Below are 14926 nucleotides of genomic sequence, written 5' to 3'. Positions count from 1 at the left end.
CTAGAGCTACAGCACCATTTTATAATGATGGCATCCCATAATGCCATGCACCAGCACCCACATACGCCAGTCAACAGCCAACAGTGAACAAAGCCAGCACTGTGCAAAACCACTGTTTATTTAAAATAAGTTTTCCAAATAATTGGGCTGCTCGTGAGCTCTCTCCTGTGTGGAATCTCTGGTGTCTGCTAAGATCCAAACTCCCCAGGAAGCTTTTCCCGCACTCCGAGCACCTGCAAGACTTCGCTTTGGAGAGGGCCCTTCGGTGTGACTTCAGGTTGGAACTGTTCTGGAAGCTCTTCTCGCACTTGACACACAGGTAGAGCCTCTTGCCCAGGTGGGCCCTCTCATGCGTACACAGGCTTGGCCTCTGGCTGACTTTCCACAGTCCACACATTCGTATGGTTTCTCTGCTGTGTGGTTCCGGCAGTGCGCGGTGAGATCCAGTTTCCAGTCAAAGCTTTTCCCACACCCCAGGCACTTAAATGGCTGCTTTTCCACAGGTCATCTCAAAGGTGTGAGGCACGGCTGGAGCTCTTGTCGCAAGCCACACATTTCTACGGCTTTTCCTCTGTGTGGGTCCTCTGGTGCACGTTCAGGCCTGGCTTCTGCCTGAAGCTTTTCTCGCAGTGAGGGCACTTGTACGGTTTTTCCCCAGTGTGGGTCCTCTCGTGCACGATGAGATCCGTCCTCCTCCTGAACCCCTTCCCGCACTCCGCGCACTTGTACGGCTTCTCTTCCCGGTGGGTACGTCCGTGACTGAGGAGGCCCGACATCTGGCTGAAGCTTTTCCCGCAGTCTGCGCACTTGTACGGCTTCTCGCCCGTGTGGATCCTCTCGTGGATGATGAGCTCCGGCTTCCTTCTGAAGCGCTTCCCGCACTGAGGGCACTTGTATGGCTTCTCCCCCGTGTGGGTCATCAGGTGGACGAGGAGCTCTGAGCTCCGGCAGAAGCTTTTCCCACACTCGGAGCACTTGTACGGCTTCTCTTCCTGGTGAGTCCCTTCATGACCTTTGAGGGCCGACCGCTGACTGAAGCCCTTCCCACAACGCGAGCATTTGAACGGCTTTTCCCCTGTGTGGATTCTCTCGTGTGCGATGAGGTAGGACCGGAAGCCGAAGCTCTTCTCGCAGTGAGAGCATTTGTACGGCTTCTCACGCACGTGGGTTCTCTGGTGGACGGCGAGTTTCGATCTCTGGCAGAAGCTCTTCCCGCAGTCTGCGCATTCGTACGGCTTCTCGCCCATGCGATGTGTGGTGAGGTCTGGCTTCTCATGCATGGCAAGGTGTGTGGTGTAGCTGAAGCCCTTGTCGCACACCACACACTCGTGCAGCTTCTCTGCTGTGTGCGTCCGCTCGTGCGCAATTAAGCCCGACCTCTGGCTGAAGCTTTTCCCACAATCGGGGCAGCCGTACGGCTTCTCTCCCGTGTGGGTCCTCTCGTGCACAATGAGGTCCGCCCTCCTCCTGAACCCTTTCCCGCATTGGAGGCACTTGTATGGCTTTTCCCCCGTGTGGGTCATCTTGTGGACTGTGAGCTCTGAGCTCCGGCGGAAGCTTTTCCCGCACTCGGAACACTTGCATGCCTTCTCTTGCCGGTGGGTCCCTTCGTGACTGACGAGGTTCGACCGCTGGTTGAAGCGCTTCCCGCAATGTGAGCACTTGTACGGCTTCTCCTCCGTGTGGGTCCTCTCGTGCATGATGAGGTTGGAGTGGAACCGGAAGCTCTTCTGGCAGTGCAAGCATTTGTGCGGCCTCTCGCCCGTGTGGGTTCTCTGGTGCGAAATGAGTCCCGATCTCTGGCGGAAGCTCTTTCCGCAGTCGGCACACTCGTACGGCTTCTCACCGGTGTGGATTCTCTGATGTGTAATAAGGTTTGACTTCTGACTGAAGCATTTCCCGCACTCGGCACACATCCTTTGCTTCTTGATCTGTTGAGTCCTTGGCAGAACTTTGTGCCCATCAAGGTCACAGTTGTTTCCTTTGCAGGGAATAGATTTGTCCTCCTCCCCTTTGTCCAGACACTTCCTCTGCTCTCTTTTTGAGCCATGTTCATCCTCAGAAGTGGCCTTTGGTTCAGGGCACAGAGACCTTTTCTCCGCTGCTCCTTCCGTTGTCCTATCGTTCCGTTCCTGTTGCTCAGTATGATCCATCAGAGGTTTCTCATCCTCCATGTTGCTCACCTGGCCGTCTCCTGCTAGAAATAAGCAAGTTGGATACTGTTCTATGAATGCAGCAAAATCTGATAAATTCTATTATTTCAATCATTGTAGGAAGGGGTTTTAGCTAAGTAGCAGAGCATCTGCTTTGCATATAAGGTCTCAGCTTCAGGCAGGGACTCTCTCTCTGAAACCCTTGTAAGCCACTGCCAGTCAAAGTAGACAATACAGTGGTACCTCGGGTTACAGACGCTTCAGGTTACAGACTCCACTAACCCAGAAATAGTACCTCGGGTTAAGAACTTTGCTTAAGGATGAGATCAAAAATCACGCGGCAGCAGCAGGAGGCCCCATTAGCTAAAGTGGTACCTCAGGTTAAGAACAGTTTCAGGTTAAGAACAGACCTCCAGAACGAATTAAGTTCTTAACCCGAGGTACCACTGTACTGAGCCAGATGGGCCAATGGTTTTGAGTCAGGATAAAGCAGTTTCCTGTGTTCCTATCTTCATGAAATTTATTTAAGAATAAAAGAAAATTATTAGAAATTAGTTTGGAGATGGTATTTAACCCCAGTCAGATTAAATCAAATAAACCATGAATATTCGGTGTTATGTTGGAGGGGATGCCAGGAAACCGGGAATTATGTTCACATGTGGTGGGGTGTAAATATGAACATTTTTGGGGGCAAAGGGTGTTTAAGGAGATAACAGGAAATCACTGGGTTACAGCTGACCAAAAGTGCAGAGGTAGCATCATTATCAATTTACGATGGGGTGGAAGGTTTGCAGGCTATGAAGGACTTGCTGACAAATTTATTGACAGCCGCACAGATTATTATAATTGGGAAGTGGAAGGAGCAAGCAGAATATAAAATGGAAGAATGGTATAAAGAGGTGTGGGATATAGCTATTAATGATAAATTAATATGTGCCATTAAGGTTAAGACAGGGAATATGCAGGGTAAATGATTTTGAAGAGATATGGAAGGTGTCTGTAGAATTTGTACTGTTAAAACGGAAAGGGGTCAAACCATGGCGAGAGGTGTTGAAATTTTGGGAGTTTGGATAGTTACAGTGGAATGGTCTCAGTGGGGGGGTGCACATTTTTATTCTTGTTTATTTATGATTATTACTTTGTCATAATAATAATAATAATAATAATAATAATAATAATAATACTGTAATAATAATAATAATAATAATAATAATAATAATAATAATAATAATAATATAAAAAGAAATTTAAACCTCGCAAGGTTAGAAATGTTGAGCTATAAAAATACTTATATATTATCATCCTTCATTCAGGCAGCAAAACATGTTGGTCTCTAGTATGTAATTTTATTTTACTTTTAAAGTTAAAGTGTGTATGTACCTCCATTACTCTTCAACTCCAGATGCAGATTTCCTGCAGAAAGAAAGAAAAAAAATTATCATCCTTCACAATTTTGTCCTTTTTCTCTTTCTCTCTCAGGGCCCCTTCCAACTGCTGGCGGACTTTCTGGCAATTAAAACACTAATTAGCCAATTCATGCTGTATTCATACTGGACCAACCAGAGGTCATTCTCCTTTACTTGTAGCCCTGTGATGCTTTCACAACATTACCACAATATTATCATCTGGAGCGACACTCCTGGGTTTACAGCACCACAGAAGCAGGTCAAATAAATAAACTGGAACATGTGTGGTGTAAAAAGTTACAGGATTCCAGCAGGAAGTTGGGGAACATGTTGATTGGAAACTTCTCAGTAGGTCCGCCCTAAAACGTTTGCAGGCTGAAACAGTATTGAAAGCAAGTATAACCTCCCCAATGTCATCATGAGCCCAAATCATCATGCATGCACAATTTTAAAAGACTTAGAAGCCCTGCCTCTCCATACGTCTGTGGCATGGTGACACCGATGTCACAGACAAACAGTAGACAAAAGTCCTCAGTGTGGCTTAACAAACAATCCCTCTTTGCAGGAACTCTGAGAATGGGGTACCCCAGCAACTCTCAGAAGCCTTAACAAACTACACTTCCCAGAATTATTTGAGGGAAGCCATTCTCATTTAAAACAGTATGCTACTACTTTAAATGTACAGTCAAACCTTGGTTCCCAAACGGCTCTGTTCTGGAATGTTTTGGCTCCTGAACACCAAAAACCCGGAAGTAAATGCTCCGGTTTTCGAATGTTTTTCAGAAGCCAAACATCCAGTGCGGCTTCCGTTTGAGTACAGGAAGCTCTTGCAACCAATCGGAAGCCGCACCTTGGTTGTTGGAATATTTCGGAAGCTGAACGGGCTTCTAGAACAGATTACATTTGACAACCGAGGTTTGACTGTATATTTAATTGCAGAAGAGGCCATAGTCCTCTGCATTAATTCCAATAGGTCCACTTTGCATAGGATTAACGTTAGACACAACTGTGCATTTTTTGTTTTCACTTTACCCATACAGTGGTACCTCGGGTTACATACGCTTCAGGTTACATACACTTCAGGTTATAGACTCCGCTAACCCAGAAATAGTGCCTCGGGTTAAGTACTTTGCTTCAGGATGAGAACAGAAATCGGGCTCCGGACGCACGGCAGCAGCAGGAGGCCCCATTAGCTAAAGTAGTGCTTCAGGTTAAAAACAATTTCAGGTTAAGAATGGACCTCCAGAACGAATTAAGGACTTAACCCAAGGTACCACTGTATGTCATTGTGGCTTTTCGAAAGATCCTAGCAAATCAAAACCCTTCTTCACCTTTGAATGCCAGCAGTGTTTCCAGCAAAGCAGCCCTTTTGTGGGAGAAATCGCTCAGCCTCTGCTCCAGCTCCCCCAAATCCGGCTGTGCTTTCGGGAAGAATGTATCATCTCTGCAAAAGAAAGAAAGAAAGAGAAAGAAAGAAAGAAAGAAAGAAAGAAAGAAAGAAAGAAAGAAAGAGAGAGAGAGAGAAAGTTAAGTGTCTCTGTTGGAGGAGGAGGAGGCGAAACATCCATGAACTCTTGGATCAGGCCAAAGAACCCGTCCAGTCCAACACCCTGGCATAAGGATAGAAGCTTCCAGAATTCACAGGAATCTTTGTGGGAAGGGGAGCCATAACTGTCTTAAAGGTAAAGGTAAAGGGATCCCTGACCATTAGGTCCAGTCGTGGCCGACTCTGGGGTTGCGGTGCTCATCTCGCTTTATTGGCCGAGGGAGCCAGCGTACAGCTTCAGGGTCATGTGGCAAGCATGACTAAGCCGCTTCTTGCGAACCAGAGCAGCGCACATAAACGCCGTTTACCTTCCCGCCAGAGCGGTACCTATTTATCTACTTGCACTTTGACATGCTTTCGAACTGCTAGATTGGCAAGAGCTGGGACCGAGCAACGGGTCGCAGGGATTTGAACCGCCAACCTTCTGATCGGCAAGTCCTAGGCTCTGTGGTTTAACCCACAGCGCCACCCGCGTCCCAATGACTGTCTTAAGTGACATGATATTGTTTTCAATTTATAGTGCAGGACCCAGGACAGGGATGGCTAAGAATATGTTGTTGTCCAGGGATGATGGCAGCTGGAGTTCAACAGTATTTGGAGGACAAAATGTTGGCTGCTCCTGGTACAAGGACATTTTAAGAAACTGTGTGTGGGCTCTCCCTCAAATTCCTTCCCCCACCTGCTGATCCAAGCACCTCATAGTTCAGAGAAGATGAACTATCTGCCCAATAGGAGGAGCTAGCAAAATTGAATTCAGACCTCACCTGCGGCCAGTGCTGTGTAAACCCTGCAACAAAAGAAAAGATGAAAAGAACAGTTTACGGAGTTGCCAGAGAATATTCTTGCTATGTTGTGCAAGACAGGCAAGGCCATTTGAAGCTAATTCTTTCAAAGAATGATAGACACTGTAGTTTGTTAAGGGTACCTGGTAATTGTAACTCTGTGTGGTGTTAACTACAGTGCCAGAAATCATTGAGAGGGGAAATGTGCTTTTAAAATGTAGAGGGTATGCAGCCTAGAACAATCAGAAATATTAATAATAATAATAATAATAATAATAATAATAATAATAATATGCATATTACATCCCAAATGTTCATGGCAGATTCAATTGTCAGTTGAAGAGGTCCTAATTTGGCCCCTGAGGCTGTTTTATTCAAGCCACACCCACCTACCCCATATGACACCAGGTGTGGGGCAAGTAAGGACACAGCTGACCTTCAACCTTGCCAGGTGGTTTGGTTACAAACTGTACGGGCAAAAGAAAATGCTTCATCTGATGTCATGATAACTATGTCCACTCGTCAGAAATGGCCCCTTAGGGGAGGTCAGGATCTGAACGCATTTCCCCACCCCTGCTATAATAATTGAAAAAGCCTTTTAATCAATAATAGGAGCATTGTTGGGCAATGTAACATTATTTTTACTATACTAAAAGCTGCAAGGAAAACAAATTTATTTTTTTCATCAGAACCATTTTCATCTGCACTTTTAAAGCAATCAAGTACAGTGGTACCTCGGGTTACATACGCTTCAGGTTACATATGCTTCAGGTTACAGACTCCGCTAACCCAGAAATAGTGCTTCAGGTTAAGAACTTTGCTTCAGGATAAGAACAGAAATTGGGCTATGCGGCAGCAGCAGGAGGCCCCATTCGCTAAAGTGGTGCTTCAGGTTAAGAACAGTTTCAGGTTAAGAACGGACCTCCGGAACGGATTAAGTACTTAACCCGAGGTACCACTATAACTGATTAATCAATGAAAGTACATTTAACTAATTTAATTTAATTACGTTTTAGCTCCCATTGGCCCCAGGCAGCATGTTGGGAGTTGTAGTCCAGCAACAGTCAGAAGCCCACAGATTCCCAGTTTGCCACTGACTTTCCAAGATCCCCCTCTTCCTACCAGTAATGGCTGCTGTGGATTCTTCTCCTTTTCCAGTTCACGGAGGAGGGAAGTCTCCCTGGTGATTTGGAGCACCTCCTTCTTTCTGCGGAGAACGTCACCCTCCATGTTCTGTAGCCACTTCAGCAGAAGCTGCTGCTGCTCATCGAGAATCTGGTGCATCTCCTTCCACTCCTGGACAATCTTAATCCTCTCAGCTTCTATTTCTCTCTGCCAGAAGGCAAGATTTAAGAAGTGGGCGGTGAGCCTGGGAGAAAATCCTATAGATCAGAGAACCCATAGCTCTATGAGCTATGACTAGGGACTGCCATAAAAATAATCCTGCTGGATCAGGCCAATGGCCCATCTAGTCCACCATCCTGTTCTCACAGTGGCCAACAAGATGCCTCAGTCAAGAGGCCTCTAAGCAGCAAATACAGCAAATAACCCTTTACTATCATAAACATATATTTACAATATCATGCTCAGGTTTCTCCCTATTAACATTTAGGGAATCTCCTCTGTCCGATTCACTTCAGAAAGATGACACTTACACACACTGTCCTTAGCAGATCCTGAGAAGCCTCTCTCAGCAGCCATTCCCCTTCACACACAGAAGCAGAAAGCCAGTTAAAAAACGACAGTTACTTGAATAACAGTCACAACAGAATGGAATGCCTCTCTCATGTGACTCACAGCCAGCCAATCACATGAGAGAGCTACTGCCAAAGGAAAAAAGAGCCCATGCTAAAAATACACACCAATTCAACAGAAGCAAACATTCCCATTTCAGGCAATTAAACCGTTATCCTTAACAAATACTGCCTCAGAAGTGAAGGTAGAGAACAGCCATCATAGCTAGCAACCATTGGTAGCCTTATCTTTCATAAATTTGTCTGAGCCTCTCTTAAAGATGCTAATCCTCTTCTCAATTGGTAGCCATCTCAACTGGTAGCCTTCACTGCCTCTGGTGGGAGCAACTGCCATAGTTCAACTGTGTGAAGAAACCCTTTGGCTTGTCTGCCCTGAATCTCCCAGTGTTCTTTTTGAATGGTCCTGGGTTCTGGTATTATGAGAGAGGAAGAAGAACTGCCTGTTCACGTGGTCTCTGCCCATGCCCTCTCAGTCGTATCTTGACAGCAGTGCTAGCAGTGTGCATTTTACATCACAAATAAAAAGAAAGAAGCTGAGATTCTCAGGATGTTGAATTCTTACTTCACATTTTTTGTTTGTTTAACTAATTGGTATCCCACATTGCCCCTCCAAAAAGACTCAGACAACCTATAGAATGTTCCAGGTTTAACCCCCAGGATCTCCAGGCGTGGCTGGTAAAAAATTATCGCCTGAAGCCCTGGTCAGCTGCTCCTATTCAGTGTAGAAAATACTGAGCTAGCAGGACCAGTTTGGTTTGACTTGTTATATGGCAGCTTCCTATGTCCCTGTGAAAGGGTGTTATCCACTCTTAAATCCACTCAAGCCTGTGGCTGTCAGGACACCATGTGGCGGGTAGTTCCATGCATTAATGATGCACTGGGTGAATAAGTTCCTTCCATCGTTTTACTTAAGTGAGTGGATTAAGGATGCCTACCGGCAGGTCTTCACTACTCTGCTGATCCTCAGTTTTGATGTCTCCCTCTTTTGTCGGGCAAACCGGATGATCCTGTAACAAAAGGTGTGAAAGGGGGCACATTTTGAAACATTAAAATTTTTCTTGATTAAAATAGCCTCAACTAGCTAGTCCACTGGGGAAAGACTTGAGTTCTCATTTCTGAGCAGGGTTTTTGGCTAGTGAAAGACTTTTTAGCGGAGCTTGGTTTCCCCTCCTCCCTCCCAGTCCTTTGTCCTCGTGTGCTGTGTCATACGAATGTAAGAAGAGCTCTGCTAGATTTGTCTGATGGCCCATCAGACAATTTTAATAAATTACAATTTCCGGTATACTCCGAGTGTGACGTTAACATATGAGAGTGCTGGAGGTGAAATAGTTAAACAAGTTACCCAATCAGAACCCAGGGGGGTGGAGTCAGAAGGACTATAAAACCAGCTCTGGGAGGGGCAAAGGGGAGTTCATTGGGAGGTTGGTTGGAGTGGGAGTGAATTGGGATAGAGTCTGTGGGTAGGTTGAGTTAGTGTAGCAAAATAAACTGAGTCAGGAACAGTTAGGGGCTAGGAAGACAAGTAAATATCTGAGAGGTGGTTTAGTGAGTGAGAGCAGGTAGCGGAAGTTATAGGTCTGGATAGGCACCCCATGATTGTAATTGACCAATACCGTTTATGAAACCACAGGCTTGTCAAACTGCAATAAATAAACAGAAGTTTAACCCTGACAGGACTCAGTATTGTACCAGGTAGGGCATGGGTGGTGGCAGCGAGAAATAAAGTGGTGGCACAGGGATCAATAGGCAGTGAAACGTCCGGGGACCCTGTGTGATTGCCACACCGAGAAAGCAGGGAAGGCTGGTCCATGATGAGGGTAATGAAAGGACTGCCCCATCTACCTCAGTTTGTCCTCAACCTGCTGCTCCATGCCTGCTTGCCTTCTTAAAAATGAGGCCAGGGGGTGCACTGCTTGTTCCTCCTCCTCCCTCTCAGTTTTGCCTTCATATAAGGGAGGACAGGGATAAACCTGGATTATTTGGCTCTGCCTGTCATTTGGCTCTGTGTAACCACTTCTTCTTCAGCTCCCTGCCTCCCGCACTACCTGTCCCAGGGGGCACCAGCCACCACTGCTGGAACAAAATGAGAGGGGGGAGTATCTGTGGGTCCCTACCTGTGCTTCAGCCATTCTCCTTCAAGGGTTGGATCCAGACCAAACTATGACCGGAATCTGCAGCAAGGCAAAGCAGCTGGCAGAGGAGTAAATTCAGATGGGCCAGTGAATTTACTGAGCAGAGCAGAAACAAAAATATTTGATATTGGAGTTTACAGAAGAACATAAGGAAGATGTCGGGCAGGGAATGTCGGGACTTTCTGCATGCAAGGGAGCTGCTGTACCATTCCAGCAATCTTAGCACCCTGTTCTCTCACCCCACCTGCAAATCCCAGAGAGTTGCATTAATGATGATGATAATAAAATAATAATAATAATAATAATAATAATAATAATAATAATAATAATAATAATAATTTATTATTTATACCCCGCCCATCTGGCTGGGCTTCCCTAGCCACTCTGGGCAGCTTCCAACAAAATATTAAAATACAGTAATGCATCAAACATTAAAAGCTTCCTTAAACATTGACAAGGACCTTTTTACTCAGGCCCCAGCTGACTCTGCATCACTGCATAAGGTGCTGACCGTGACTGGCAGATATTTGTACATTTGCTTGCTATATAGCGTGTCTCCACTACTACAGAACAAAAAACTGGATCATACCAAAATACAGGCAGCCCAAGCTACGGGTAAAAATAAGCCAACCCATTTTAATCCTCAGTCACCTTGCAGCCTCCCTTTGTAGTTCATGAATAAAGCATAGCAAAGAATTCATTCAGCTTCTCCTCAAACTGTTTATTCTCTCTGCATTAAAAAAGAAATAAAAAAGATTAGCTGTACTGGGCTGGCTCAGTACAAAGGAGCTTCCTATGTCCTTTTTGCAGCCACTGATGCCCTTGATCTTCTGGGATTGTCTATCATTTTCTCCCAACTTTCCTGCAAATGGCCCCCTCCCTCCTAAATTCCCCTATAACTCACCTCACCCTGCAAGCTGGGAGCTGCAACCCTCACTTTTCCCCCAGGAAAGGGCAAGGTGTGGACAGGAAGTGGCTTCACCAGCTTCTCAAATTGCCTGGTATGCCTGGTATCTAGGCATGATTGTGTATCTCTAGCAGCGTAACCCTTTGTGCGCCAGTGTGGAGCTTTATTCTAAATCAGGGGTCAGCAACCTTTTTCAGCCATGGGCCGGTCCACCTTCCCTCAGACCATGTAGTGGGCCGGACTATATTTTTTGTAAAAAAAATAAAAATGAACAAATTCCTTTGCCTCACAAATAGCCCAGAGATGCATTTTAAATAAAAGCACACATTCTACTCATGTAAAAATACCAGGCAGGCCCCACAAATAACCCAGAGATGCATTTTAAATAAAAGGACATTCTACTCATGTAAAAACATGCTGATTCCCGGACCGTCCGCAGGTCGGATTTAGAAGGTGATTGGGCCGCATCCAGCCCATGGGCCTTAGTTTGCCTACCCCTGTTCTAAATCTCTTCATATCTTTAAGCAGATTTGCAAAGCTGCTTTACGTAATGCCACACCATTGGCTCATCTAGCAAAGTACTGACAGGCACTGACTGGCAGGAGCAGCTCTCCAGGGTTTCAGGCAGCTGTTTTCCCCAGCCATACTTAGTGATCGCAGGGATTGGACCTGGGGCCTTCTGCATGCAAAGAAGGTTCCCTGCCACCGAGCCGCAGACCTTTCCAAACCAACTGACGCCTTAAATTTGATGGGAGGCTTTCCGGGGATGAGCTCCCTGGCAACTGCTTTCAATTTCTGCCCTGCTCAGACTTGGAACGTGTGCACTGATGAGCGACAGCAAGGGTGCCTCTGAGCTTGTGCAAAGTGTGTCTCTGCTCAGTAGCTAGAATTGATTATAGTGAGGCTTCCAAGGCAGAGAATGCTCACACCAGGACCCTCACATTGTCTGGATGTGTCACAATGCTCTGGGGGATCCACATAAGTGTTGTGGGTTAAATCTAGAGCCCCTTCCACAACAGCCTCTTGATGCCTCACCTTCCAAGGCTCCCCAGCCCCCCTGAAATCTGCTCCAAGGCCTGGATGGAGGCAAAGGCAAGGGACTTTGAGTTCTCCCTGCCTGATTGCTGATGCAGAACTGAGAAGGTTCCACAATAATAATAATAATAATAATTTATTATTTATACCCCGCCCATCTGGCTGGGTTTCCCCAGCCACTCTGGGCGGCTTCCAAAAGAATATTAAAATACTATGATACATCAAACATTAAAAGCTTCCCTAAACAGGGAAGGATTGCATTCTTATGGCAGCACTGTGTAAGGTGCTGCCCTCAGTTGGCAGATATTTATACTTCTTTTTTTTTACGATACAGTGAATTTCCACTAATATAAAGCAAAAAACCCTACAAAAATCAAATCACATCAGAGTACAGTACAGACAGTTCAAGCTAATCATCGAGCCAAGAGTAAAAATAACCAAACTGGGAGGCAGGTGCGAACCACCCCAATTTAATCCTTAATCACCTTGCAGTCTCCTTTTCATGTTCATGAACAAAGGCGCAGGAAGAATTCATTCAGCTCCTCTTTAGTCTCCTCCAGCAGGCTTGCAATTACCTTGTTCTCCAATGGCCTTCCTAGTCTGTTTCCAGCTTTTGATGTGGTTGCAGAATTGCTATGGTTGGTTTAAACTTTTTTTTTTTTAAATCAATACGCTCCTTTAACAAATAGCAAAATGAATGAATTCTTTATATCCCTTTTCGTCTGCTTTCTTTTGCTTTAAGCTTTGTCCTCCTCATTTGAACGAGATTTCCATTTTCTGAAGGAAGCCTTCCTGCCTCTAAAAGCTGCCTTGACTCTGGTCATCAACCATGCTGGCATCCTCTTAGCGCTGGTAGTACTTTTCCTGGCCTACATTCAATCTTAACTTCTAATATCACGGTTTTAAATAACTTCCAAGCCTCTGGAAAAGATTTGAGCATCTTGGCTTGGTTTTTCAACTCCCTTTTTACCACTCTCCTCATTCGGAAGAAAATTTCCTCTTTTGAAGTCAAATGTGGCTGTGCTGGCAATTTCCCACTTACATGGTTTGGCTGGCATCTTGAGCATGGGTAGGCAAACTAAGGCCCGGGGGCCAGATGCGGCCCAATCGCCTTCTAAATCCGGCCCGCGGACGGTCCGGGAATCAGCGTGTTTTTACATGAGTAGAATGTGTCCTTTTATTTAAAATGCATTTCTGGGTGATTTGTGGGGCCTCCATAAACTGTTTTTTTTCATCTTTTCTTTATTGCAGGGTTTACACAGCACTGGCCGCAGATGAGCCCTGAATTCAATTTCACTAGCTCCTTCTATTGGGCAGCAATCTTCTCTGAACTATGAGGTGCTGGGATCAGTGGGTGGGGGAAGGAAATTGAGGGAGAGCCCACACACAGTTTCTTAAAATGTCCTTGTACCAGGAGCAGCCAACATTTTGTTTTTTTTTTTAATAAATTTTTATTGGTTTTACAGCATTTTTTTAAAAAGAACAAACAAACACAAAACAAAACAAACATACAAAATGCTTTCAAAGATATTTTCATAAACCTCTTTTCTTGGACTTCCCCATACCCCCCCTCTCTGCATCCCAGTGTCCATATTTGAACTAGCAACTCCCAGTTGTTACTTTCTAATCTCTGTCATCTTAGTCCTCCTTTATTATCTAACCTTGTATCCCTGTACCCTGTTACTTCTAGCAACCACAACATTTTAACATTCGTTGAGTTTGTAGTAGTCCTTAAGATAGCTCTTAAATTTTTTCCATTCTTCTTCCACCATCTCTTTACGTTGGTCACGGATTCTGCCTGTCATCTCTGCCAGTGTCATATAGTCCATCACTTTCATCTGCCATTCTTCCAAAGTAGGTAAATCTTGTGTCTTCCAATACTTTGCGATGAGTATTCTTGCTGCTGTTGTGGCATACATAAAGAAATTTCTATCTTTCTTTGTCACCAATTGGCCGACAATGCCCAAGAGAAAGGCCTCTGGTTTTTTGGAAAATGTACATTTAAGTACCTTTTTCATTTCATTATAGATCATTTCCCAGAAGGCCTTTATCTTCGGGCATGTCCACCAAAGGTGGTAAAAAGTACCTTCAGTCTCTTTACATTTCCAACATTTATTATCGGGCAAATGATAGATTTTTGCCAGCTTGACTGGGGTCATGTACCACCTGTATACCATTTTCATAATGTTTTCCTTTAAGGCATTACATGCCGTAAATTTGATACCGGTGTTCCATAACCATTCCCAGTCATCTGACATAATGTTGTGTCCAACATCCTGCGCCCACTTAATCATAGCAGATTTAACTGTTTCATCCTGTGTGTTCCATTTCAACAGCAAGTTATACATTCTAGATAAATTCTTAGTATTGGGTTCTAGCAATTCGGTCTCTAGTTTTGATTTCTCCACTTGGAAACCGATTTTCCTATCCTGTTTAAAAATTTCCATTATTTGGCGATATTGAAACCAATTTTCTACTTTGTGCTTCAATTTCTCCTGACTTTGTAGTTTAACCTTGTCTCCATCCTGTTCTAAAATTTCCCAATACTTCGGCCATCCGACCTCCATATTGAGTTTCTTCACTGCTTTAGCCTCCACTGGTGACACCCATCTAGGGGTTTTATTTTCCAATAAGTCTTTGTATCTTATCCAGACATTAAATAATGCTTTTCTAACAATGTGATTTTTAAAGGTACTGTTAACCTTGTCATACCAAAGATATGCATGCCAACCAAAAGCATTATTGAAGCCTTCCAGATCCAAGATATCTGTATTCTCGAGGAGCATCCATTCTTTCAGCCAGCAAAACGCTGCTGCCTCATAGTACAATTTTAGGTCCGGCAGGGCGAAACCCCCTCTTTCTTTAGCGTCAGTCAGTATTTTGAATTTAATTCGGGGCTTTTTGCCCTGCCAGACAAATTTCGAAATGTCTTTGTGCCACCTCTTAAAACATTCCATCTTATCAAGAATCTGCAAGGTCTGAAACAAAAATAACATTCTAGGCAATACATTCATTTTAATTACTGCAATTCGACCTAACATTGACAGTTTCAGATTTGACCATATTTCTAGATCTTTTTTAATCTCTGACCAACATTTTTCATAATTGTCCTTATACAAATTAACATTCTTAGGTGTTAAATAAACCCCTAGGTATTTGACTTTCTTAGCCACTGTCAAACCTGTTTCCTCCTGAAACTTCTCCTTTTCCA

General features: G+C 44.6%; 2 protein-coding genes across 7 annotated transcripts in view; one reads left to right on the top strand and one right to left on the bottom strand.

Annotated features, from left to right (window-relative positions):
- Positions 1 to 14926, top strand: part of LOC308580362 (uncharacterized protein) — a 148788-nt gene that overhangs the window by 104518 nt on the left and 29344 nt on the right. The gene's annotated exons all lie outside the window — the stretch shown is intronic.
- On the bottom strand, positions 98 to 10792 carry LOC308580519 (uncharacterized protein). 5 transcript variants are annotated; one of them, XM_081182255.1, is made up of 8 exons: positions 10678 to 10792; positions 9756 to 9869; positions 8577 to 8648; positions 7010 to 7219; positions 5870 to 5892; positions 4891 to 5003; positions 3534 to 3566; positions 98 to 2194 (listed from the first exon to the last, which is right to left on the bottom strand). In XM_081182255.1, exons 2-8 carry the CDS (start codon positions 9768 to 9770, stop codon positions 558 to 560), a joined length of 2103 nt encoding a protein of 700 aa, XP_081038381.1. In that variant the 5' UTR covers positions 9771 to 9869; positions 10678 to 10792; the 3' UTR covers positions 98 to 557. The 5 variants fall into 5 exon arrangements, with proteins under 5 accessions (XP_081038381.1, XP_081038379.1, XP_081038380.1 ...); XM_081182253.1 differs by having other exon boundaries at positions 98 to 2197; positions 10678 to 10791; XM_081182254.1 differs by lacking the exon at positions 10678 to 10792 and adding an exon at positions 10425 to 10618 and having other exon boundaries at positions 98 to 2197.

This window comes from Podarcis bocagei (assembly GCF_964188305.1).
Source record: "Podarcis bocagei genome assembly, chromosome: 2".
NCBI classification, from domain to species: domain Eukaryota; kingdom Metazoa; phylum Chordata; class Lepidosauria; order Squamata; family Lacertidae; genus Podarcis; species Podarcis bocagei.
Note: the sequence above shows the minus strand (reverse complement) of the source record. Positions and strands in the feature narration are given on the sequence as shown.

Bases quoted from the DNA above. Each gene is read 5' to 3' on its own strand.
- LOC308580519 (XM_081182253.1), bottom strand. The intron at 5,004-5,869 runs GTGAGGTCTGAA...TTTCTTTTGCAG, and splicing joins TTACACAGCACTGGCCGCAG to AGATGATACATTCTTCCCGA. The intron at 3,567-4,890 runs GTGAAGAAGGGT...TTCTTTCTGCAG, and splicing joins AACACTGCTGGCATTCAAAG to GAAATCTGCATCTGGAGTTG.